Source organism: Dendrobates tinctorius, unplaced genomic scaffold (genome assembly GCF_039654945.1).
Source record: "Dendrobates tinctorius isolate UK_male_01 unplaced genomic scaffold, ASM3965494v1 ptg000165l, whole genome shotgun sequence".
Classification (NCBI taxonomy): Eukaryota; Metazoa; Chordata; class Amphibia; order Anura; family Dendrobatidae; genus Dendrobates; species Dendrobates tinctorius.
Window position 1 is genome coordinate 1,073,013 of NW_027361832.1, and position 27,744 is coordinate 1,100,756.

The window sequence follows — 27,744 nt, forward strand, 5'->3', positions numbered from 1 at the left end:
TATGGGTGCGGAATCGTGGCAATTCTTTGCGATTCCGCACAAAAGAATGAGCATGCTGCGATTTTTTCCGCGATGCGATTCCGCCACGGAAAAAAGCGCAGCATTAGCACAGCATGTGCGGAATGCCATAGGAATGCATGGGGGGCGTTCTGTACACGATTTTTAAATGTTTTCGCTGCGTTTTCGTGCCGAAAATCGCGGCAAAAACGGTTAAAAATCGCTACGTGGGCACACAGCCTTAGGTAGATATTCAGTCTACAAGAGTAGTGTGGACAAGTCTGTGCTATGGCCTAATCAGAATTTCCAGTAATCAGGAGAAATCTATTGAATCAGCTCGTTTTGTAATGTTGTAGTCACTAGTAATTATCCGGCAATGCCCTATACTTCCATTTTTCCACTAATGTGTCCTCCATGTCCTGTCATCACCATTGCCATTTTGACATTCATAATCCTATTTTCTAGACATGATCGGCCTGAATTCCTCTGGACATTGGATATAATGAGCTTATTTTGGTAACTGAGAATTTAATTCCACTTTAATATCCTTTATCAAATTCCCAGTAATTGACACAAATTGATGAGCCGGTTATTATGTACATTGTAGAGCGGGATTGTGCCAGTTCTTAGAATGACTATTAGTAACGCCCTCTTTTTAGGCCAAAGCAGCTATTACAAAGTCTGCATGTTCTCTGGTGTTAGTGGTCTGTTCGAGGGGAATTATCTTTGGCCTACACATTGTGTCTTGGGAATAGAAGGTTCTTCAGTACAGACGGAGAGAGTTGGGCTCATCAGCTGTGCTGCAATACAAGAACCGGCCAGAAACAAGAGCGGCGATGTTTGTAGAAAAATGCAGACGCTTTTTTTCTGATTCCAAACGACTCCCTTAATTCCAAAGGCATAGAGATGCTATGGCTCAATTCTACTAATCTGCCGGTACTCTATGGCAACATATTAACTAGAAATTCTCCTATAAAAGCAATGATTGGATCCATTTGTTCACTGATTTCTATTACAAACACACATGTTTGTGCAATATACTGTATATAACTATTCATTAACACCTTCCTGCTACTTCACATACTAAAGACTTCCTAAAAAATGAGCAGAAATAAAGAAAAACTCTCTAGAGATACACTCTAAGACAAATAGCACAACAAACACAATGAGCAAGAGTACAAGGGGGTCTCATAGAATTTAACATCTTTGGGTCTTTGTACCAGTGCACATTTATTTTTTCCTCCTCTGGACACATCATTTAGATGTAAGTACTTCTTACCTCCATTTCATCATCAGATCCTCTATAGGTAGTCCTCCTTTGGCATCAATTACTGCATCAATGCGGCGTGGCATGGAGGCGATCAGCCTGTGGCACTGCTGAGGGGTTATGGAAGCCCAGGTTGCTTTGATAGCAGCCTTCAGCTCGTCTGCATTGTTGGGTCTGGTGTCTCTATCTTCCTCTTGACAAAACTCATAGATTTTCTATGGGGATAAGGTCAGGAGAGTTTGCTGGCCAATCAAGCCCAGCGATACTTTTGTTTGTAAAACATGCATTGGTACTTTTGGCAGTGTGGACAGGAGCCAAGTCCTGCTGGAGAATTAAATTTCCATCTATGGGGTATTGCCAAGAGGAAGATGAGAGACACCAGACCCAACAATGCAGACGTGCTGAAGGCTGCTATCAAAGCCACCTGGGCTTCCATAACCCCTCAGCAGTGCCACAGGCTGATCGCCTCCATGCCACGCCGCATTGATGCTGTAACTGATGCAGAAGGAGCCCCGACCAAGTATTGAGTGCATTTACTGAACATACATTTCAGTAGGCCAACATTTCGGATTTTAAAATCATTTTTTCAAACTGGTGTCATAAAGTATTCTAATTTACTGAGATAATGACTTTTGGGTTTTCATTGGCTGTAAGCCATAATCATCAACATTAACAGAAATAAACACTTGACATAGATCACTCTGTGTGTAATGATTCTGTATAATATATGAGTTTCACTTTTTGTATTGGAGAACTGAAATAAATCAACTTTTTGATGATATTCTAATTTAGTGAGCTGCACCTGTACTTATTAGAAAGGTACAGACAGGAGCAAAGAGAATTCCATCTGTTTTTCAAAAAGTGAAAGAGGTAAAGTGTCAGAATGTTTTTTTTTTTCTCCATTGACCATTCCATAGCAATTGATCAGTCAGAAAATGGCTGAAAAACGGATGGGAAACTTAATGTAAAATTAATGTATTGGGATTTTGTTTATTTTCTTTATATGGTTTCATATGGATCCCCAGGGGCATAACAACCGAAATCACAGAGGTCACCACTGGCCTGTCAGAGGCCAGCAGCTGACGTTGGCGTGCACGTCACTGGTGGCGCATGGCAGTGGCGTCATGCTCTCCCATTGCTTGCACACTGAGGTCAGCTGCCTGCTTCAGAAGAGGATGCCACGCGGCAGGGGAGCAGAGGGAATGTGAGTATAATTAATTTTTTTATGCATCAAAAAACAGCGACAGAACGGGGCGCATATACCAGGATGGAGGATATATATCAGGATAAGGGACATATCCAGTGAAGGAAATAAGTATTTGATCCCTTGCTGATTTTGTAAGTTTCCCACTGACAAAGACATGAACAGTCTATAATTTTAAGGGTAGGTTAATTTTAACATTGAGAGATAGAATATCAAAAATAAAATCCAGAAAATCACATTGTATAAATTTATATAAATTTATTTGCATTTTGCAGTGACAAATAGGTGTTTGATCCCCTATCAGCCATTAAGAGTTCCGGCTCCTACAGAGCAGTTAGACGCTCCTAATCAACTCATTACCTGCATTAAGGACAGCTGTCTTACACAGTCACCTTTATAAAAGACTCCTGTCCACAGACTCATTTAATGAGTCAGATTTTAACCTCTACACCATGGGCAAGACCAAAGAGCTTTCTAAGGCTGTCAGGGACAAGATCATAGACCTGTACAAAGTTGGAGTGGGGTACAAAACCATATGTAAGGCGCAGGTTGAAAAGGAGACAATTGTTGGTGCAATAGTAAGAAAATGGAAGAAATACAAAATGACTGTCAATCGACATCAATCTTTGGCACCATGTAAAATCTCACTTTATGGGGTATCCTTGATCATGAGGTGAGAGATCAGAATAAAACTACATGGGGGAAATGCGTCAGTTAGCCTGACATATGGGTGGAAATGCGACAGGCTAGTTTTACACTAGCATTTTTTAGCGCTGCACTTCGTGCGCAATAGAATCGCATGCAAAAACGCATCATGTGTTTTGCATGCGTTTGCTTTTTTAGGCTCATGCGTTTTATCCAGTTTCTAGCCATGTTAACTCTTAAAACACATGTGATTTTAAACGCAGGCGTGCGCATGTCCATGCGCACGCCTTCATTCCAATAGACTGTAATGTGATTTTTTTTTTTTGCGCATTCCGTGCTGTGGTGTAGTAACCACTGAGTCTGCTAGGGGGCGCTGTGTGGATGTCCCAGGAGAAAGGGTGAATGGCAAAATACGGAATGTGTTATGATTGAGTCACCGTAGGAGGCAAAAACAGAAATGCTAGCTAAGTCCTGAAAACCAGAGAAGTTGGCAACTATCAGATTGCAGACCCCTGAACCTATCAACACAACTAGCAGTAGCCGTGGGGGGTTCCTACGATGACCTAGACCCCTCGATCACAGCCGGAGAGATACATAGGCCTAAAGAAGGAAATGGGAAATCTAACTGCCCCAGAGCAGACCCCAAAGCAATAGGCAGCCCCCCACATATAATGACGGTGAAGCAAGATGAAAACACACAGACAGAAAGACAGGCTGAGCAAAGACGGGGCCCAAAAACTACCTAGATAGGAACGGATAGGAAGGCTGCTGTCTGCAATCTGCCAAAACCCTATCAGAGACGAAAGCCAACAAGCTGATATAAAAATGGCCCTGAAGCAACTAAGCTTCAAAAACTAAATCAGCACTCATGTACTTTCAGAAGACAGAGCTCAAGGAACACTGCACACTCCAGCAGGGAGTGGCAGAATCCTAAAAGCAAGAAAAACAAAAAACAAATCTTAGATGCAAAAAGGCAAAACAGAAAACTTAGCTTTAGGAGAGCAGGAATCAGACTGGTGTCCAAGAGTCCACAGAGAAATCACCCGCAGGGCAGAAAGGGCGTAGGCTGCCTTAAATCCAGTCAGTGACTCCACTCAGCCAATCGTCTTCATTAGTCCCAGGTGCCTGATAATCAGGCTCACTACCTTCCTTCACTAGAATAGGGAGTTCACCAGGCCTCAGTGACGGAGGGGAAAATGAACTCACAACAGGAATGGCCGTTATGTATCTCAAAGTGGGTGGCTTTGGGATGGAGACTTATGTGTTGTTCAGCAATGATATTGCTGAGGTGTTGCTTCAATGTATAAGGGAGAAGTCCCAGGTAACTAGAGAGATGGGCGGACTTGGTTACCTACAAACCCACCCAGGGGTGTGTTTAAGAGTGTCATAATAAAGTATATGTGTGGCTGTGTGTAATAGGACCTTTAGTGAGGTCGTAGCCATGTGATCACCTGTGGGTGTGGTTATGGACATATAAGGTACCTGAGGTCCGGTCACATGAGAGAGAGCGCATGGATCTGATTGAGCCATGTGGAAGGTCCTGGCAGGCCTATGTGGAGGAAGGTGTGCTATCTGCTGAGGCTGCTAACCCGGTGAGGCCTGTGGATATTGGCTGTATGTGAGGATGGATAAGCCTTCTGTGTTTGCTGAGGCTCCAGGATTGAGCCTGAAACAACGGACACTTATACTTACTTTCGCCTGAGTTAAAGGCTATTCCTTATATTATGTGCTGGTTTATGGGTTATGGAGCAATAAACCCTATGAACTTTTAAAGGAACGTGCCTCCTGATTGTCTCCCATTGCTCCTGAGCGAGTTGAATCCCTACAGTGGACAAGCGTGTGCATGTTTTTTGAGACCGGACGGACCAAAAATGCAACAGGTTGCGTCCGGCGCGCCTAGGCGCAACTCTACAAAAACCCCATGCGCACGAAAACACTTACGAACGCGTGCATATGCTAGACCATGCACCTCCATGTTAAAGATAGGGGCGCAGGACGCTTGCGCATGGACGCGCACGAAGCGCAGTACTAAAAAACGCTAGTGTGAAACCAGCCTTAACCTGACATTAGGGTGGAAATGCATCAGTTAGCCTGACATATGGGTGGAAATGCATCAGTTAGTGTGACATATGGGTGGAAATGCATCAGTTAGTGTGACATATGGGTGGAAATGCGTCAGTTAGCATGACATATGGGTGGAAATGCGGCAGTTGACATATGGGTGGAAAAGCATCAGCCTGACATACAGGTGGAAAAACATGAGTTAGCCTGACATATGGATGGAAATACATCACTTAGCATGACAAAAGGGTGGAAATGCATCACTTAGCATGACATATGGAGACTTTATTTAAATGGAACATGAAGGAATTATTTGAAGCTTTGTGCATATGTGCCAAATCTACTTGTTGGACTTGTCAATGGTCACCAGAAGAATAGAAGAGAATTCATCTGATCTGGAGCGTGGTGAGATCAGCCATAGTATTTTTATGATGTATGTTACATTAACTTTTCTGTGTCTCGTTTAAATTTCATTGGCAAATAAATATTTTAGCAAATGAGACCCAGTGCTGTGTGTGGCGGGCACTTTCCAATAATTTTGGATAGTCCTTGATGAAGCATAGTTATGGCCATCAGTGGTGTGTGATGCCATGTAATGCATTATACATTGTCACTGGGGGTGGGGAGTGTCATGAGTCTATGACGGGAGCTTAGAGCTTTCACATTGCATCAGGCAGAGGCTGGATCTCACCACTGAACTCCTCAAACTTCCCAGCCAGATTTCTCCTGCTGACTCCATGCTCAGTGCTGTGTGATCTAATGATGCTTCTGTGCAGAAGACCCCCAGATGATTACACTATAAGCTTTCATATCCTTATGATGCTTCTTGTCATTGAATGCCAAGCTAGAAACCAGCAAATTTCAAGATTTGTGCAGCAAAATCCCACCAGTGGATTTGATCAAGGAGTCCTGATCTGCCCTTTGAAAGAAGTACAAGACATGGGGTATCAAGGACAGGATTTGAAGACATGTGGTAACTTTACAAAAACTGGAACTCATATTGATGGCACAAGACGAGCACCCCTTAAGACAAGAAATGGATGCAAGAAGAGAAATTTAGTCATGCAAAGTTTCTCCACCAATGCAGCAAAGTCTACTTTTAAGCCGCCTGTCATTGCTCCTAACTCCCATGCATCTTACAGACCAGAGACTGCTAGGCTCTTTTCGATTCCAGAGATGCCATTAAAAATGCCAACTATTTCTACTACTTACCCCACATCTCTTCTACCAATCCCAGATACTCCTATGCTTCCTCCTTTCACCTCCAAATGCAGAAATGTTCGCTCCCTTTACCCCCAAGCTATAACTTCATCCTACACCGTGAGGGTTCCCGCTGGAGGGGCCCTTGGGGAGATCGTCTTTACCGTCCCAGACAGGAGGTATCGGGGTAAATGGTTTGAAATCAGCTGGCCTTCCAACCCTCCGCTAAGGATAGAAAGTGGATCTGGACGGCTGTATCTAACCCATAAATTGCAAGGTGGACAGACAGAATTACAAGTGAAAGTGCATAATCTGGAGCAAGGTAAGAAACGGACGTTGTGCCGTTATTGCAATGAAAGGGAATCCTGAATTTATGTAGAGCGTAAAAAAGTACTCGTGATATTTTACTATTCCCAAAACATGTTTATATGTGTATGTAATGCAGTCTGAGGTTTGGTATTTGGTCAGTATTTTACATCAGTATCTGTAAGCCAAAACCAGGAGAGGAGCAATCAGAGGAAAAGTATAATAGAAGCACGTCACCACTTCTGTGTTTATCACCCACTCCGGGTTTTGGCTTACAAATACTGATGTGAAATACTGACTAAATAATGAAGGTGGGAACGTGTCCTTACAGTGTAAGTTTAGGGACTGAGGCTTTCTAATATTCTTTGGCCCCATTTTTTCTGTACTGTCGATCTGTTTTTCACTGCTTCACTTTGCATCTGATTCCTGATGAATTTGGTGCAAGTTAAAGCTCAATTTTATTTTTTGCCTCTTTTGCCTTTTTTTCCTGTTTTAGTTTTGAGTAAAATGTTACACGTTAGTCTTCAACTGAGCAAAGATCTTGTACTGAAGTACAATTGTGCAAACATTTGGAAAGGTCACAACTGCTAACAATAAAAAAGCTGAAAACATCTGAATATTGGTGAGCAAACCCCCCCCCCCAAAAAAAAAAAAAAATTAGGACTGAAAAACATGTACAAGATGACACAAAAGCCATAGAAATTTATGCAAAAGTGAAAATGCCTAAAGAACAAACATGTACTCCCCCAATTTTTTTTTCTTTGTCAAGAAGATTTATACTTGATAAGAATTTGTCAGTTTCTGCAATCATGGTTGAGCTAAACTCACAACTCTATGTCTTGTCCTTATAGTACTATGTATCAGTGTAACAAAAATGCAGGGTGCCAATGGGGTGATCAAAAGAACCCTATATTGACGTCTCCTTGAGAGGTTGTTTGTTTTTTTTTACATATGAGAAAAACAGACCAAATTTATTTATTCATTGATTTTTTTTTTTTTTTTAGCAGAGTCTCATCAGATTTTCATCAGTTTTTTTTTCACTGAGAACACTTTTAAAAAATCCTTCTTTTTCCATAATATTCTGCATATATTTCTTTTGAGTTACAGGTCATTTGATTTTTTTTATTTTTATTTTCTACACTGGTTCGATGTTATAACAGGTCTCCTAAGTGTATCCGGCGCTCTGATGGCCATGTATCGATAGAGTATCTGCCTCCAGGGAAGAACTGGCAATGAACGATGTAGTTCAAGGTTATTTGGTTCTGTGACCATTTATAATGCACTTTACAAGAAGTAAACACCACAGGGCACTGTTATGGGTTTATTTCATAAGACAGATACATTAAAATGGATTCTTAGATGTTTAATGTGACGTGACCGACACTACATTCAATCCAAGGTAACAAGATGTTGAACTAGTGTGCTAATTAATAGTTATGTTGAAGATATGTCTTAATGACATTGGCTGTATGTTTGGGGTCGTTTTCCTGCTACAGAATAAGTTTGGAGCCAATAAGACGCCTTCCCTGATGGTATTGCATGATGGATAATAATCTGCCTGCGTTTCTCAGCACTGAGTGCACCATTAATCCTGACCATAAATCCCAGCTCCATTAGCTGAACTCAGCCCCAAAATTGCAAGAACCTCCACCATGCTTCACTGTTGCCTGCAGACACTCATTATTGTACAGTTCTCCATCCCTTCAATGAATAAACTGCTTTCTGTTCCACATTTTTTACTCATCAGTCCAGAGCTCTTGCTACCATTTTTCTGCACCCCAATTCCTATTTTTTTGTGCATAGTTAAGTCACTTGACCTTGTTTCCATATAGAAGATATGGCTTTTTTGAAAAGGGTCATGTGACATATCAAACTTATTGAGAATTTCACAAGAAAAACAATGGTGCGATTGGTTTTAACGTACTTTTATTCTTTCATGAGTTATTTACAAGTTTCTCTTTGTTTACAGCCATTGACATGTCGCAGAGGTTAACACTTGAGGAGCGGATAGAAATTGTGTTGATGTCTGATGAACACAGTACCCGGGTCATTGCAGCAGATTTCAATGCAAGACACCCGACGCAAGAAAACTGTCACCATTCCATTTTATTTAGGTGTATCCATATAAATGGCCCACCCAAAAAAGTTTGCCTCGTCACTGAACATAATGTTCTGTGTAAACTGAGGGTCCAGTTCCAATTTTTGCTTTGCCCATTCTGCAAATTCAGCGCGCCGATCTGGGTCAGCAACCATTCCCATTTTATTTAGGTGTACCCATATAAATGGCCCACTCTCAAACATGTAACTAGCGTTCTACAAAATCCCTGACTTTATGTAAATATACCTAGAAGAATTAATGCTATTTTGAAGGTAAAGGTTGGCCGCACCATATATTGATTTGGTTTAGATTTCTCTTTCGTTCATTAACTTTGCATTTTGTTAAACAATTAACCCTTCTATTTTTGAAAGCATTCTTACTTTGCAGCATTTCTTCCACACTTGCCTAAAACTATTGCACAGTGTTAATGCGGCTCTCTCCTGAATCTGGTGGTGTTTTTCTTTTGTGCCTGCTCCTCTCTATATTTCTGAGACATGCTCTTGTGTTTCTTCCATTTTCTAATAATTGTGCCAACAGTCGTTGCTTTCTCACCAAGCTGCTTGCATATTGTCCTGTAGCCCATCCCAGCCTTGTGTAGATCTACCATTTTGTCCCTGGTGTCCTTAGACAGCTCTTTGGTCTTCACCATTGTATAGAGGTTGGAGTGTGATTGATTGAGTGTGTGGACAGGTGAAATTAATACTGGTAATGAGTGCAGAGCAGGAGGGCTTCTTATTAAACTAACATGTTAAATTGGTAGTGTATCAAATACTTATTTTCCACACTATTTTCAATTTGTCTATTTTTTCTCTTTATAGGTATATTTTTGAGTAAAATGGAAATTGCTCTTTTATTCTATAAATTATTGGTAACGTGTCTCCGAATTTCCAAGCACTAAATTTGGTATTTATTTTCAGAAAATGAGAAATGGTCAAAATTATTAAAAAAAAATGCAGTGCTTGCAGAACTCAAATAATGCTAAGAAAACAAGTTCAGAATCATTTAAAAACAACAATACTAATGCTTTAACTCAGGAAGAGTTCAGAAATCAATATTTTGTGGAATAACCATGATTTTAATAACAACTTTCATGCGTCTTGGCATGCTTTCCACTAGTCTTTCACACTGCTTTTGTGTGACCTTATGCCACTCCTGGTTAAAAAAAATTAAGCAGCTCTTCTTTGATGGCTTGTGACTATCCATCTTCCTCTTGATTATATTCCAGAGGTTTTCAATGGGGTTCAGGTCTGGAGATTGGGCTGGCCATGACAGGGATTTGATGTGGTGGTCCTTTATCCACACATTGATTGACCTAGCTGCATGGCATGGCACATTGTCCTGCTGGAAAAAAACAGTCCTCAGAGTTGGGGAATATTGACTGAGCAGAAGGAATCAACTGTTTTTCCAGGACAACCATGTATGCGGCTTGATTCATAAGTCCTTCGCAAAGATTAAACTGCTCAATTCCAGCCTTGCTGAAACATTACCAGATCATCACCGATCCTCCACCAAATTTCACAGTGAGTGCAAGACACTGTGACTTGTACGCCTCTCCAGGTCTCCATCGAACCATTAGACGACCAACTTCTGCCTGGCTCTCCTTAACTTCTCATTGGTGAAAGCCTTTTTTCTAGCTTTACATGACTTGAGCCCTGCCTCTAGGAGCCTGTTACGAACTGTTCTTGCCGTGCACTTCACCCCAGCTGCCATTTGCCATTCCTTTTGTAGGTCACTTGATGTCATCCTGCAGTTGCTGAGTGACATTTGATTAAGTTGACGGTCATTCCAGCCAGTGGAGGGTAGTTTTCGCCCTCTGCCAGTCTGTAGCTTTGTTGTCCCCAATGTCTGCTGCTTGACCTTGTTGTAATGGACTGCCGTCTTAGAAATTTTAAGGATGGAGGCAACATGACGCTCACTGTATCCCTCTGCTAGTAAAGCCAGAATTGAGCCCTTCTTTTCCTCACTCAAGACTTTTCTTTTGAACTCTTTTGGCATGGTTAAAAGTTATTTTTTAATTCTTATTACTTTTGGAATATTACTAGGACTTGTGAACACCACAGCAGGGTTTTTATACTTTCGTTAAATAAGATTTGGTTCAGATGATCACCTAATCAGAAGCACATTAAGTAGAATGAGGTGTCCTCTGGTTGGAATTCAACCGACACTGGAATGGAATGGCTGTCAGACATGTAGAGAAGATGATTTTATAAAACTGTGCAGTGGACGCTTAATTTTTTTATATATACACACACATTGTACTTTTCCTACCCCTATAAGATGATCAAAAGGACTCAGCTATTGTCCAGCAAGTGCTCATTTTTCTTGCAGTGTCTCTGAGAAAAAAATAAAACATTACACAGTTCCCACTGAAATCAATGGATTATGTATGGAGCAGATGAAAATACTGGGTTATCTGGAGGAAAAGGTTTTCTGGAGGTCAAAACCAGACCTCTCCATTAAGTGTAAATTTTGAAACAAACCTCACTATGTAAATTACAGGAATTTAAAAAGCTAAAGTCATTTCAATAAAGGACACAAATAAGTGAAGAGTAAAGTAATGTAAACTGATCTCAACGGCATCGCCTCACCAGGACTTTCTATGGATCTAATGATGTGATGTGGCCAGCCAATCATAGTTATGTCAGTAGCCAACATGGCTACAGCATTACCATGACTGGCAGATAATCTCCGCATGCCTAGTGGCTGAAAATCAACTGCAAAACATGCGGAGCAGTGAATCGGGCATGGCGCCTGAGTTCCTGGATACTTGATCCGAATATCTAGCCTCTCGGCACCAAAATGCTCGATCGAGTATCAAGCACACTCGCCCAACACTATAAGCTACTAAAGGTTCCAGTGAGCACTGTTGGGGCCATAATCTGGATGCGGAAAGAGCATCATTTCTCCATAAACCGGCCACGATCAGCTCCCTGCAAGATGTCAGATAAAGGAGTGAAAAGAACTATCAAAAGAGTTGTCCAAGAGCTAAGGATCACCTGGGGTGAACTACAGGAAGCCCTGGAATCAGCAGGTACTATTGTCTCATAAAGCACAATAAGTAATGCAACCAACCTCCATGGCCTGAATGCATGTGTGAGGCTGGAGGCCTCCACTGTATCCATGTTCTTAGCTCCTGGCTCAGCTGCAGAGGATACTCGGTTCGCTTTAACAAGTTCAACTTTACTGGACAGTTCAATTACATCATTCTCTAACACGTAATATTTAGCACAGCACCATCCGGTTACAGTTCCATCAACACAGTACATTTCAAGCCTTTACTTGTGTTGAGTTCTCTTGTCAGCCCCAGAGATTTCCCATCCAGGGCCCACTGCCAGGGTCGGACTGGGGTGTCTGGGGCCCATCAGGGGAATGGACTCTAGGCCCACCCTACGGTTATATGCAACTATCTGTCAGTCTTATCCCCATTATAGTGGAGCATCAGCAGTAAAACACAGGCGGCTCCTGCACATCTACTGTGCGCTCCCATAACTGGGATGTATAATTACAGTAGCTTACATTAATGGGGTTCTTTGGTTAAAACAAGTTACCATGGGCTCTATAGGATAGATGATCACTTAGGTCCGACCATTAGAAACTGCACTGATTGGAAGAATGAGGAAGTTTTATCCCTGATAGGACACTTATCTCCATTTTAAAATGGAGCGGCAGGTGGGATATCTGACCGAAGCTCCATTCATTCTCTTTGGGGCTTCTATAAAAAAACAAGTTCAGCCACTGAGGGAATGAATGGATCAGTGATCAAGTCAGACATGCCACTCCAGTCTAATGGGGAAAAAAGCTCCACATTCTGCCGATTGGGTCCACATAGTCCGCCATGCAATATTATGGGCAACCACATAGTCCACCATACAGTATTATGGGCACCACATAGTCCGCCATACAGAATTATGGGTTCCACATAGTCCGCCATACAGTATTATGGGCAACCAGATAGTCCGCCATACAGTATTATGGGCAACCACATTGTCCGCCATACAGTATTATAAGGCAACCACAGAGTCCGCCATACAGTATTATGGGAAACCACATAGTCTTCCATACAGTATTATGAGCACCCACATAGTCCGAAAAACAGTATTATGGGCACCTCATAGTCCGTCATACAGTATTATGGGCTCCACATAGTACGCCATACAGTATTATGGGCAACCACATTGTCCACCATACAGTATTATAAGGCAACCACAGAGTCCGCCATACAGTATTATGGGAAACCACATAGTCTTCCATACAGTATTATGAGCACCCACATAGTCCGTCATACAGTATTATGGGCACCTCATAGTCCGTCATACAGTATTATGGGCAACCACAGAGTCCGCCATACAGTATTATGGGCAACCACATAGTCCGCCATACAGTATTATGTGCAACCACATAGTCCGCCATACAGTATTATGGGCACCTCATAGTCCGTCATACAGTATTATGGGCTCCACATAGTACGCCATACAGTATTATGGGCAACCACATTGTCCACCATACAGTATTATAAGGCAACCACAGAGTCCGCCATACAGTATTATGGGAAACCACATAGTCTTCCATACAGTATTATGAGCACCCACATAGTCCGAAAAACAGTATTATGGGCACCTCATAGTCCGTCATACAGTATTATGGGCAACCACATAGTCCGCCATACAGTATTATGGGCAACCACATAGTCCGCCATACAGTATTATGTGCAACCACATAGTCCGCCATACAGTATTATGGGCAACCACATAGGCCACCATACAGTATTATAGGCAACCATATTGTCCGCCATACAGTATTATGTGCAACCACATAGTCCGCCATACAGTATTATGGGCACCTCATAGTCCACCATACAGTATTATGGGCCACATATAATGCTCCTCCATACAGTATTATGGGGTACCTGCTCCTTCATACAGTATTATGGGCCCCCTGCTCCTCCATGCAGCACATTATGGCCCCGTTGCATCTCCATGCAGCACATTATGGCCCCCCCTGCTCCTACATGCAGCATACTATGGCCTCCTCTGCTCCGGCACAGCTTCCAGGGAGCATGGTGACGAGAATGATATACTATTAAACTGCGTAGACGACAACCGTGGGGTCCCCAGAAACCTATTTTTCCTCTCATTGTGGCCCCATCAGGTAGCTGGCACAGCTTCCAGGGAGGGTGACGAGATTATATATACTATTACACACTGCGTAGGCGACCACCGTGGGGGCCTCCAGACTGGGGACCCCCACGGTGGTCGCCTACGCAGTGTGTAATAGTATATATAATCTCAGCACCCTCCCTGGAAGCTGTTCCGCTACTTGATGGGGCCACAATGAGAGGAAAAATAGGTTTCTGGGGGCCCCAGAAACCTATTTTTCCTCTCATTGTGGCCCCATCAGGGAGGCTGCAGAGACAGCAGAGCAGCTCACCACGCCAGGCTAGCCATCATTCTCTACACAGGGCAGGCCGCAGGGCAGGAGTCAGACAAGGAGCCCGGTGGAGAGCACACACCACCACCACCACACAGCCGGGCCGGCACTGCAGGACAGCAGTAGTCAGGAGCCGGCAGAGCATCGCTGCATGACTCCAAGGAGGAGGAAGACACCGGACGCACTGGGCAGGCCGCAGGGCTGCAGGAGTCAGACAGGGAGCCTAGCAGAGAGCACACACCACCACCTCCACACAGCTGGGCCGGCACTGCAGGACAGCGGTAGTCGGGAGCCGGCAGAGCAGAGCTGCATGACTCCGAGGAGGAGGACACTGGACAGGCCGCAGGGCTGCAGGAGTCAGACAGGGAGCCCGGCAGAGAGCACACACCACCACCACACAGCCGGGCCGGCACTGCAGGACAGCGGTAGTCGGGAGCCAGCAGAGCAGAGTTGCATGACTCCGAGGAGGAGGACACTGGACAGGCCACAGGGCTGCAGGAGTCAGACAGAGAGCCCGGCAGAGAGCACACACCACCACCTCCACACAGCCGGGCCGGCACAGCAGGACAGCGGTAGTCCGGAGCCGGCAGAGCTACATGACCGAGAAGGAGGACACTGGACGCACTGAGCAGGCCGCGGGGCTTCAGGAGTCAGGGAGCCCGGCAGAGAGCACACAACACCACCACCACACACCCGGAGGAGGAGTCCTTGAAGCCACAAGATCTAGGTGAAATCGACCCCAAAAACGCTGTGGACAGAACCCAACATATTACTCCCAGCTGTTACCCCACAGGCTCAGGAGCACCAACCACAGACACATCTGTCCACTAGGCAAATAGGGGATCCGCACTCTTTACGGAAACTCCCCATCCACCTTTCACCAGATCACCACCACCAACTTATAAACGGAGGAGACCCTATACAATGAATCTCCAAAACCAATTTCCAAACGACTCCAAGGACTCCCCCCCTTCCAAGACGCCACAACGAGGGACCTTGAACACCTCAAGGGCCCGAGACCCCCCGAACACGCCATGCTATGGCCCGCTCAATGCCTTCCTGAAGACCGAGAGTCCAAATGTCGGAGCCAACCCCGTTCAAATGAACCCCATCCGCCAACCAAAAATCACCTTCGCCCCTTTCCAGATCAAAATGGCGCACAGCCACACCCCCGTTCCTTACCACAAAGGAAGACACCGCCCTGTTAACTTTAATCCTGGCCTTGTTGACCTTCACCAGGGACCTCATGGAACGCCACCACCTGCGTGGAACGATTTCGGACCACACAATGGTAACCCCCCGATACAACAACCACAATCGCAAGCAATCCTGCTTGATGTCCTTTATAAGTTCCCGAAACGGCCTGACCGCCAAATCATTGCCCCGACATGAAGAACAAGAATGTACGGTGCGCGGTCCAACTGGGCACACACATGAATTTCCTGTAAAACCCTCCGCCATTCCATTCCCCTGAAGCCGAGCCACCGCACCTCCACCGTGTTCCTGGGGAAGCCCAGTTGTCTGCCTTCCTTTCTGACATCGACTCGCAAGGCTCCCCAATGAACGAAGGAGTGCCCAAAAATCCAAACCAGCAAAGGTTCGACACCTGCAACAAAAAAGGAGGAGTGCTAACATCACAAATAAACCACCAATATAAGCCAAACTTAACACTCCTTGTCCTCCATATATGCTCTAACCCGAAAAACCAACCACCAAAACTAAGGCCTAACGTAACTCTGATATCGGTTAGACTTCCAACCACCAATGTGCATTATAGAAGCCGGATCCAAACCCCCCAACTGCCGCTTCCGTCACCGCCCCTATCCTGAAGGAATGAGGAGCAAAGCGAGAGTCATCCAGGCCCAGCAACCGAACGGACTTCTTAAAAACGGCACCAAACTGATATCAGGACAAACTACCGCCGTCAACATGACACAACAAGGACCCAGTCAAGCTGGGATGAAAGTCCCAAAAATTCCTTAGGCACTGAGAAGGGCACATTGAAGAACCAGGCACCCTGCCCAACACCACCCGGCGACCTCTTCCCGACTGATCCGTCTTGGAACGTCGCAACCAAAATTCCACCCCGCCTGAAGTCATTACAACATCCCTGGCCAATAACCCACCTGCCAATTTTTTACTGGAAGAAACAAGTTCACCAACCCGTAAAGCCCCAAAAAATGCGAACGAGAAAGCCAAACGAAACAACGAGACCTCGTAACGCGTAGAACACACAGACTCCAGAGTAAGGCCCAAATGCTCCAATAAGTTAAAGGATACCGGCCTCCTCAAATCCCCCTTGCTTAGACACCGACGAAAACCCTTTGCCGCTTGTTTAACTAAAAACGTCTTTGTCAAATCCCGACTGCCGCGAAAGCGAAAGCCAAAGGACAAACCGGCCAAAACACGCGAAACTTTTGCACATGACCAGCCCTCAACGGAGCCGCGCCCCAACCAGGCCAACAACATCCCTTCCTGATCTTGCCTGAAACCATTGACCGGGCCAGCCGTAACAACTTCCTCCCACATCCGCCACACTGCCCGGTAAGGCTGGTTTCACATTTGCGCTTAATAGCGCAGCGACGGCCTGCGCATGGCCGCCGCTAAGCCACGCCCCCTCCCAGCTCCCTGCCCACCCCATCCGGTCATCGCCGCCTACTAGCGCACATGGACGCTTGCGATCTGCGCACCCTATCTTTTTAGCATAGCGTGCGCAGATCGTGCGCTGGCCGTGCGCTAGCAGGATTTTGCCGTGCGCTACGCACTTTTGAAGGTGCGCCCGTGTGCGCCGAACACAGCATGTTGCATTTCGGCGCGCACGGAGCACCTTCAATGTTGAATAAGCCGAAACTTATTTGGCTCCTTTTTTGAAACCACACCCAGAGGGGAAACCACCAAATACGGAAACGGGGGAGACTCGAAAGGGCCCGCCATGCGGCCCAAAGAAACTTTTTTTTCAATTTTTTTCTGAAACAACTGAGGCATGAAGCATCGCAGAACGCAAATTTTTTAGAACAAGCGGAATAACGAAAGGGGGCTGAGGAATAACGAACCTGTCCTTAAAACCGGCATATAACAATGCCGCTTTCTCTCTGTCCGTATATCTATTTAGATAAGGGACTATCTTTTCCAGATTCACTGGAGTCTCCCCCTTTTGAATTACCGCCCCCGGCTCCTGGCTTCCTTTTCTTAAAACACTTAGACGCTCCGTGTGAGGCACCGTTGCAGGTGGAGCAGAGATGTTTGAATTTGCAGTTTGCCCCAAACTTGCACTGCCCGTCATTGAACTGCCAGCAAACCCCCAACTTGTGATTTCCTGACTGCCCCTGCCCGCTTCCACTTGTGGCGCTGGCGTTTCCGCTGCTCTGGCTGGTGCTGCAAGCCCCCCCATGAAAGGAACTCCCAAACTTGTTTTGCGCTATGACGCGCATCCACAACCCAATATCCTTCTGGTCCCAACGAATGGCTGGCCGTACGGCCTTCCTCTGCCGGAATTGCTCGTCATACTGCAGCCAAGCCTGACCCCCAAAAACTGTGTGAGGCTGGAGGCCTCCACTGTATCCATGTTCTTAGCTCCTGGCTCAGCTGCAGAGGATACTCGGTTCGCTTTAACAAGTTCAACTTTACTGGACAGTTCAATTACATCATTCTCTAACACGTAATATTTAGCACAGCACCATCCGGTTACAGTTCCATCAACACAGTACATTTCAAGCCTTTGCTTGTGTTGAGTTCTCTTGTCAGCCCCAGAGATTTCCCATCCAGGGCCCACAGCCAGGGTCGGACTGGGGTGTCTGGGGCCCATCAGGGGAATGGACTCTAGGCCCACCCTACGGTTATATGCAAATATCTGTCAGTCTTATCCCCATTATAGTGGAGCATCAGCAGTAAAACACAGGCGGCTCCTGCACATCTACTGTGCGCTCCCATAACTGGGATGTATAATTACAGTAGCTTACATTAATGGGGTTCTTTGGTTAAAACAAGTTACCATGGGCTCTATAGGATAGATGATCACTTAGGTCCGACCATTAGAAACTGCACTGATTGGAAGAATGAGGAAGTTTTATCCCTGATAGGACACTTATCTCCATTTTAAAATGGAGCGGCAGGTGGGATATCTGACCGAAGCTCCATTCATTCTCTTTGGGGCTTCTATAAAAAAACAAGTTCAGCCACTGAGGGAATGAATGGATCAGTGATCAAGTCAGACATGCCACTCCAGTCTAATGGGGAAAAAAGCTCCACATTCTGCCGATTGGGTCCACATAGTCCGCCATGCAATATTATGGGCAACCACATAGTCCACCATACAGTATTATGGGCACCACATAGTCCGCCATACAGAATTATGGGTTCCACATAGTCCGCCATACAGTATTATGGGCAACCAGATAGTCCGCCATACAGTATTATGGGCAACCACATAGTCTTCCATACAGTATTATGAGCACCAACATAGTCCGAAAAACAGTATTATGGGCACCTCATAGTCCGCCATACAGTATTATGGGCTCCACATAGTACGCCATACAGTATTATGGGCAACCACATTGTCCACCATACAGTATTATAAGGCAACCACAGAGTCCGCCATACAGTATTATGGGAAACCACATAGTCTTCCATACAGTATTATGAGCACCCACATAGTCCGAAAAACAGTATTATGGGCACCTCATAGTCCACCATACAGTATTATGGGCAACCACATAGTCCGCCATACAGTATTGTGGGCAACCACATAGTCCACCATACAGTATTATAGGCAACCATATTGTCCGCCATACAGTATTATGTGCAACCACATAGTCCACCATACAGTATTATGGGCACCTCATAGTCCACCATACAGTATTATGGGCCACATATAATGCTCCTCCATACAGTATTATGGGGCACCTGCTCCTTCATACAGTATTATGGGCCCCCTGCTCCTCCATGCAGCACATTATGGCCCCGTTGCATCTCCATGCAGCACATTATGGCCCCCCCTGCTCCTCCATGCAGCATACTATGGCCTCCTCTGCTCCGGCACAGCTTCCAGGGAGCATGGTGACGAGAATGATATACTATTAAACTGCGTAGACGACAACCGTGGGGTCCCCAGAAACCTATTTTTCCTCTCATTGTGGCCCCATCAGGTAGCTGGCACAGCTTCCAGGGAGGGTGGCGAGATTATATATACTATTACACACTGCGTAGGCGACCACCGTGGGGGCCTCCAGACTGGGGACCCCCACGGTGGTCGCCTACGCAGTGTGTAATAGTATATATAATCTCAGCACCCTCCCTGGAAGCTGTTCCGCTACCTGATGGGGCCACAATGAGAGGAAAAATAGGTTTCTGGGGGCCCCAGAAACCTATTTTTCCTCTCATTGTGGCCCCATCAGGGAGGCTGCAGAGACAGCAGAGCAGCTCACCACGCCAGGCTAGCCATCATTCTCTACACAGGGCAGGCCGCAGGGCAGGAGTCAGACAAGGAGCCCGGTGGAGAGCACACACCACCACCACCACACAGCCGGGCCGGCACTGCAGGACAGCAGTAGTCAGGAGCCGGCAGAGCATCGCTGCATGACTCCAAGGAGGAGGAAGACACCGGACGCACTGGGCAGGCCGCAGGGCTGGAGGAGTCAGACAGGGAGCCTAGCAGAGAGCACACACCACCACCTCCACACAGCTGGGCCGGCACTGCAGGACAGCGGTAGTCGGGAGCCGGCAGAGCAGAGCTGCATGACTCCGAGGAGGAGGAGGACACTGGATGCACTGGGCAGGCCGCAGGGCTGCAGGAGTCAGACAGGGAGCCCGGCAGAGAGCACACACCACCACCACCACCACACAGCCGGGTCGGCACTGCAGGACAGCAGTAGTCGGTAGCCGGCAGAGCATCGCTGCATGACTCCAAGGAGGACCCCAGACGCACTGGGCAGGCCGCAGGGCTGCAGGAGTCAGACAGGGAGCCCGGCAAAGAGCACACACCAGCACCTCCACACAGCTGGGCCGGCACTGCAGGACAGCGGTAGTCGGGAGCCGGCAGAGCAGAGCTGCATGACTCCGAGGAGGAGGACACTGGACAGGCCACAGGGCTGCAGGAGTCAGACAGGGAGCCCGGCAGAGAGCACACACCATCACCACACAGCCGGGCCGGCACTGCAGGACAGCGGTAGTCGGGAGCCAGCAGAGCAGAGTTGCATGACTCCGAGGATGAGGACACTGGACAGGCCACAGGGCTGCAGGAGTCAGACAGAGAGCCCGGCAGAGAGCACACACCACCACCTCCACACAGCCGGGCCGGCACAGCAGGACAGCGGTAGTCGGGAGCCGGCAGAGCTACATGACCGAGGAGGAGGACACTGGACGCACTGAGCAGGCTGCAGGGCTTCAGGAGTCAGGGAGCCCGGCAGAGAGCACACAACACCACCACCACACACCCGGAGGAGGAGTCCTTGAAGCCACAAGATCTAGGTGAAATCGACCCCAAAAACGCTGTGGACAGAACCCAACATATTACTCCCAGCCGTTACCCCACAGGCTCAGGAGCACCAACCACAGACACATCTGTCCACTAGGCAAATAGGGGATCCGCACTCTTTACGGAAACTCCCCATCCACCTTTCACCAGATCACCACCACCAACTTATAAACGGAGGAGACCCTATACAATGAATCTCCACAACCAATTTCCAAACGACTCCAAGGACTCCCCCCCTTCCAAGACGCCACAAAGAGGGACCTTGAACACCTCAAGGGCCCGAGACCCCCCGAACACGCCATGCTATGGCCCGCTCAATGCCTTCCTGAAGACCGAGAGTCCAAATGTCGGAGCCAACCCCGTTCAAATGAACCCCATCCGCCAACCAAAAATCACCTTCGCCCCTTTCCAGATCAAAATGGCGCACAGCCACGCCCCCGTTCCTTACCACAAAGGAAGACACCGCCCTGTTAACTTTAATCCTGGCCTTGTTGACCTTCACCAGGGACCTCATGGAATGCCACCACCTGCGTGGAACGATTTCGGACCACACAATGGTGACCCCCCGATACAACAACCACAATCGCAAGCAATCCTGCTTGATGTCCTTTATAAGTTCCCGAAACGGCCTGACCGCCAAATCATTGCCCCGACATGAAGAACAAGAATGTACGGTGCGCGGTCCAACTGGGCACACACATGAATTTCCTGTAAAACCCTCCGCCATTCCATTCCCCTGAAGCCGAGCCACCGCACCACCGCCGTGTTCCTGGGGAAGCCCAGTTGTCTGCCTTCCTTTCTGACATCGGCTCGCAAGGCTCCCCAATGAACGAAGGAGTGCCCAAAAATCCAAACCAGCAAAGGTTCGACACCTGCAACAAAAAAGGAGGAGTGCTAACATCACAAATAAACCACCAATATAAGCTAAACTTAACATTCCTTGTCCTCCATATATGCTCTAACCCGAAAAACCAACCCCCAAAACTAAGGCCTAACGTAACTCTGATATCGGTTAGACTTCCAACCACCAATGTGCATTATAGAAGCCGGATCCAAACCCCCCAACTGCCGCTTCCGTCACCGCCCCTATCCTGAAGGAATGAGGAGCAAAGCGAGAGTCATCCAGGCCCAGCAACCGAACGGACTTCTTTAAAACGGCACCAAACTGATATCAGGACAAACTACCGCCGTCAACATGACACAACAAGGACCCAGTCAAGCTGGGATGAAAGTCCCAAAAATTCCTTAGGCACTGAGAAGGGCACATTGAAGAACCAGGCACCCTGCCCAACACCACCCGGCGACCTCTTCCCGACTGATCCGTCTTGGAACGTCGCAACCAAAATTCCACCCCGCCTGAAGTCATTACAACATCCCTGGCCAATAACCCACCTGCCAATTTTTTACTGGAAGAAACAAGTTCACCAACCCGTAAAGCCCCAAAAAATGCGAACGAGAAAGCCAAACGAAACAACGAGACCTCGTAACGCGTAGAACACACAGACTCCAGAGTAAGGCCCAAATGCTCCAATAAGTTAAAGGATACCGGCCTCCTCAAATCCCCCTTGCTTAGACACCGACGAAAACCCTTTGCCGCTTGTTTAACTAAAAACGTCTTTGTCAAATCCCGACTGCCGCGAAAGCGAAAGCCAAAGGACAAACCGGCCAAAACACGCGAAACTTTTGCACATGACCAGCCCTCAACGGAGCCGCGCCCCAACCAGGCCAACAACATCCCTTCCTGATCTTGCCTGAAACCATTGACCGGGCCAGCCGTAACAACTTCCTCCCACATCCACCACACTGCCCGGTAAGGCTGGTTTCACATTTGCGCTTAATAGCGCAGCGACGGCCTGCGCATGGCCGCCGCTAAGCCACGCCCCCTCCCGGCTCCCTGCCCACCCCATCCGGTCATCGCCGCCTACTAGCGCACATGGACGCTTGCGATCTGCGCACCCTATCTTTTTAGCATAGCGTGCGCAGATCGTGCGCTAGCCGTGCGCTAGCAAGATTTTGCCGTGCGCTACGCACTTTTGAAGGTGCGCCCGTGTGCGCCAAACACAGCATGTTGCATTTCGGCGCGCACGGCGCACCTTCAAAAGTGCGCAGCGCACGGCAAAATCCTGCTAGTGCACGGCCAGCGCACGATCTGCGCACCCTATGCTAAAGATAGGGTGCGCAGATCGCAAGCGTCCATGTGCGCTAGTAGGCGGCGATAACCGGATGGGGTGGGCAGGGAGCCGGCAGGGGGCGTGGCTTAGCGGCGGCCGTGCGCAGGCCGTCGCAGCGCTATAAAGCGCAAATGTGAAACCGGCCTAAGTCTCCCAAGTTTTAGGCGCCAAGGAAGCTTCAATCAGTGACTCTGCGGCCCGTAAGCCAAGCTCCACAGTTCCTCCGGACAAGTTAAACCCTCGACCTCCGCTTCTGGTGCCAACGAGCAGAAACGATCCCACTGCGAACGAGAGAGAGAGTCAGCTATGTCATTCTTGACTCCAGGAACATGAGACGCAGTCACATGCGCATTCAAGGACAAGCATAGCAAAACCAACTGTTGCAACACTCGAACGACTGGAGGGGACGACGCGGTAAGACCGTTAATCGCACCCACAACGCCCATGTTGTCACAATTGAAACGCACGTGCCGATCCCGAAACTCAGACCCCCACAAATGCACAGCCACAATGATCGGAAAAATCTCCAACAATGTAATGTTACGCACCAAACCGATTGCGATCCACTCATCGGGCCAACGAGACGCGCACCACTGTCCTCTCAAGTAAGCACTGAAGCCAATACCGCCAGCAGCATCCGTGAACAGTTCCAAGACATCATTGCCAACGACCTCAGACATCACCTAAGAGCGGCCATTGTAGCCGTCTAAACAAGACTCCCAAACTGCCAAATCCGCCCTGAGATCCGACGACAATCTGATGAAATGATGGGGGCTTGAATCCCTGCAGTGGCGCTTGCCAGCCTACGTGAAAAAACTCGCCCCATCGGCATCACCCGACACGCAAAATTCAACTTCCCCAACACCGACTGGAGGTCACGCAACGATATCTTCTTCAAACGACGCGCCCGAACCACTTCCGCGCTCAAATCCACCAACTTGTCCTCAGGTAGCCTGAACTCCCACGCGACAGTGTCGATGACAATCCCCAGAAAACGCAGACATGTACTCGGGCCCTCCGTTTTACCGGGCGCCAGCGGTACGCCAAATCACTCAGCAACCCATTCAATAGCCTGGAGAATTCTCTGACAATGCAACGAATCTGCGGGACCGACGCAAAGAAAATCATCCAAGTAATGGATGACTGAGTCCAAACCGGAAACCTCTCAAACGACCCATTCCAGAAAAGAACTAAATGCCTCAAAATACGCACAGGACAACGAGCAACCCATTGGTAAACACCTGTCCACGAAAAATTTGCCATCCCAAAAACAACCCAGCAGCCTCATGCTGTCTGGATGAACCGGTAATAAGCGAAACGCGGCTTCAATGTCGGTCTTAGCCAGGAGTGCCCCCCGACCGCAGCTCCGCACCCACCGAGCAGCCTCATCAAACGACGAGTAGACCACTGAACAAATCTCCAGATCAATCCCATCGTTGACCGACCTCCCCCGAGGAAACAACAAATGTTGAATAAGCCGAAACTTATTTGGCTCCTTTTTTGGAACCACACCCAGAGGGGAAACCACCAAATCCGGAAACGGGGGAGACTCGAAAGGGCCCGCCATGCGGCCCAAAGAAACCTTTTTTTCAATTTTTTCTGAAACAACTGAGGCATGAAGCATCGCAGAACGCAAATTTTTTAGAACAAGCGGAATAACGAAAGGGGGCTGAGGAATAACGAACCTGTCCTTAAAACCGGCATATAACAATGCCGCTTTCTCTCTGTCCGTATATCTATTTAGATAAGGGACTATCTTTTCCAGATTCACTGGAGTCTCCCCCTTTTGAATTACCGCCCCCGGCTCCTGGCTTCCTTTTCTTAAAACACTTAGACGCTCCGTGTGAGGCACCGTTGCAGGTGGAGCAGAGATGTTTGAATTTGCAGTTTGCCCCAAACTTGCACTGCCCGTCGTTGAACTGCCAGCAAACCCCCAACTTGTGATTTCCTGACTGCCCCTGCCTGCTTCCACTTGTGGCGCTGGCGTTTCCGCTGCTCTGGCTGGTGCTGCAAGCCCCCCCATGAAAGGAACTCCCAAACTTGTTTTGCGCTATGACGTGCATCCACAACCCAATATCCTTCTGGTCCCAACGAATGGCTGGCCGTACGGCCTTCCTCTGCCGGAATTGCTCGTCATACTGCAGCCAAGCCTGACCCCCAAAAACTCTGTAAGCTTCCCCGATCGCATCCAGGTAACAAAGCAATGCCGAGCAATTATCTGGGGCCTTTTCTCCGATGACGCTTGCAAAAATGGCAAACGCCTGCTGCCAATTCACAAACGTCTGAGGAATGAGTCGCCACCTACGCTTCTCCTCCTCCTCCTTTTTGCTATCCTCTTTCTTACTCTTGTCCAAATTAAATTTCTCGAGAGGCAACAATGAGAAAATTTCCACGTATTCATCCTTCCAAATGCGCTCCTTTACCTCTTTTTTTAAATGAGCCCCCAGAGGGCCTTCAAAACATACATATACCTCCCCATGAGCCCTGTCATCCAAGTGCACACGACACTCCTTTTCTTTTTCCGTTTGCACAGACACCGACACTGGGTCTCGTGCACGCCCGGTCGGCTCTGACCCGCACGACCACGCTTGCCCCCCGGCCTGTGACCCCACCCAAGCCGCCAATGGAGATGGCGCAAGAAAACCCTGTTCTAAGCGTGACAGTAAATTGTGCACGTCCCCTAACATGTCAACTACGCCCCCTCCCACCCCAGTACCATCCGCCGGGGAGCCCACACCCACCGAAGAGGAAGACAAAAATGGATGACACACAGTAGACACAGAGGCATACTCACCGGGCTGCGAGGGGGCTGTGGGCCCTCCAGCCGAACGACCAGGATCCACGGATGAGGTTCCACCTGTTCTGGTAGCGATGCTGACACCGCTGGACTGACGCTGATGCCGAGGACTCCCCCCGGAAGAACCGGGATGCAGGACCCGAAACCCAGGGGGGATCCCGCTTGCTGATCTCCTGGTGACCACGCTGCCTGGGTCGCCGTGTTGAGGGTCCTGGATCCCCCACCATCTGACCGTGCTGAAATGGCCCCCGGTGATGAGGCATGTGCCCCCGAAGTGCACCCCCTGCCGCCGTCTGTGGGGGTGGAAGCCATAGGCCCTGCCGCACTGCAGGCCGCTGGATCCCTGCTGCAGGACCTCCTGTCGTACCGCCCAGCGTGAGAGGCAGACCACGTTGCGGGCACCCCCCCCACCGCAGCCCCCGACCCACCCGATGTCCCCCTCCTGGTGAGGGGTGAAGCGCTGGGCCCTGCCGCCTGGCATGCCGCCGTCCTGGAGCTGGCCGACCGCGGCCCGGAGCGGGAAGCAGGCTGTGCAGCGGGAGAGCTGTCCACACAGCCCCCCCCGATGCCTTTGAGGAGCTGCGCCGCCCGGCGCGAGTCAGCCCCGCCCCCTGAGCAGAGCGAGACGTCGGGCTGGACACCGCCGTAGGGCCTCGCCGGGCATGCGGATTCCTCCCAAGCCGGGGCCCGCTATTACAGGGAGCACGCGGCGCCCGGCTTGGAGGGTCCCGAGAGGGGCTCCTGCTCCGTCGCGAGGCCCGGGGAGCTGATTCAGGGGAGAGCCGCTCTGGAGGCCTCACCCTTCTTGCTCGTCGCTCTCTCATCCCCGGCTGAGCCGCCTGCTCAGGGGTCCCAGGCGTGATGGAGGCCAGCTGTGCCGCCAACCAACCCAGCGGCTGCGACAAGGATGCCTCCCGGAGGCACTCCAAGGCCCGATCCACGTCCGACATGATGAGGACTGGTGACAAGCTGTCCGGTAAGAGCGGGAACAGAGAGGGAGGAAGGCCCGCCGCACCCCCTTATATATGTGCGACGCCCCTTCCCCCAAAAACGCTCCCCCCACCCTCTCCTTCCAACCCCCCCGTCATGTTGGCCTCCGCCCACGCCTCTTCCGTGAGGGAGGGGGGGCTCAGCTCCGGCCATTGCTGGAGAGTGACTCATCAGATGCTCAGGAGCCGCCGCCGGAGACAGCAAGCCAGGGGGCCGGCGCGCGCAAGGCTAAGATTAGGTATGTGCATGTGCGCTTTTAAAGGGCGCGGCCCCTAGACATTTAAAGGGGCAGGAAATTTAAAGGCCCCCCCGCGACCCTCGGGGCCCACCGGGCATTTACCCGGTACCCCGCCAGGCCAGACCGAGCCTGCCCACAGCACTCCTGAGATACGTTATAGCTCCCCCACGAGGTTCCTCATCCTGCTTCCTCTGTATGGAAGCGATTAAGGCCGTATGTCCTAGATGTTACAGGAAGATCTGCAGGAAATTTGGTACGACCCCATGCTGCCAGAATGTTATGTAGTCCATGTGCCTCCAGCACACTGCTCCTTGAATTTCCACTTGTCATAAACCTCACATTTTCTCTAACTAAACCAGGAAATGATTCCCCTTTTGATTTTACCCTGCCCCATCCCATGCTGGGCTGGACCCAAACATTTCACTGTATCCTATACTACTCCTATTACTGTACAAGATTAATAAGGCCCACCACTACCTTATCTATCCTAATGTTCCTATCTATCACTAACTAAGCACTAAACCATTTTCTAAATTTTACCTACTCCTGAGCTGAGTGTACCAGGTTACCGTAGGCATTATCAATATAGTACCCACACAGCAGCATCAGTCATCATATATTAGTCACATTACACTCTACACCAGGGGTCCCCAACCGCCGGTCCGCGGCCCAGCACAGGGCCGCTGCAGTGCCCTTGCCGGTCCGTGGACACAAGGGGAGCCAGGGGCAGTCAGTGGCGTAGCGGGGGCTGGGGCGGCGCGCAGCAGTTCTTAGCGGCGGCCAGGGAGCGATCCAAGCAGCTCCGCTGCCTGCAAGAGGGAATAGCAGGAGCGGAGCTGCAAGGACCCGTCCAGCTTCCTGCCCGCCGCCC

General features: G+C 48.7%; 1 protein-coding gene across 1 annotated transcript in view; it reads left to right on the plus strand.

Annotated features, from left to right (window-relative positions):
- Window positions 1–5,936: 5,936 nt before the first annotated feature.
- The window catches only part of LOC141053047 (neural-cadherin-like), a 137,856-nt gene continuing 116,048 nt past the window's right edge, over window positions 5,937–27,744 (plus strand). The window contains exon 1 of the mRNA XM_073550377.1: window positions 5,937–6,696. Coding sequence (XP_073406478.1) covers window positions 5,937–6,696 — 760 coding nt within the window. The remainder of the gene's footprint in view (window positions 6,697–27,744) is intronic.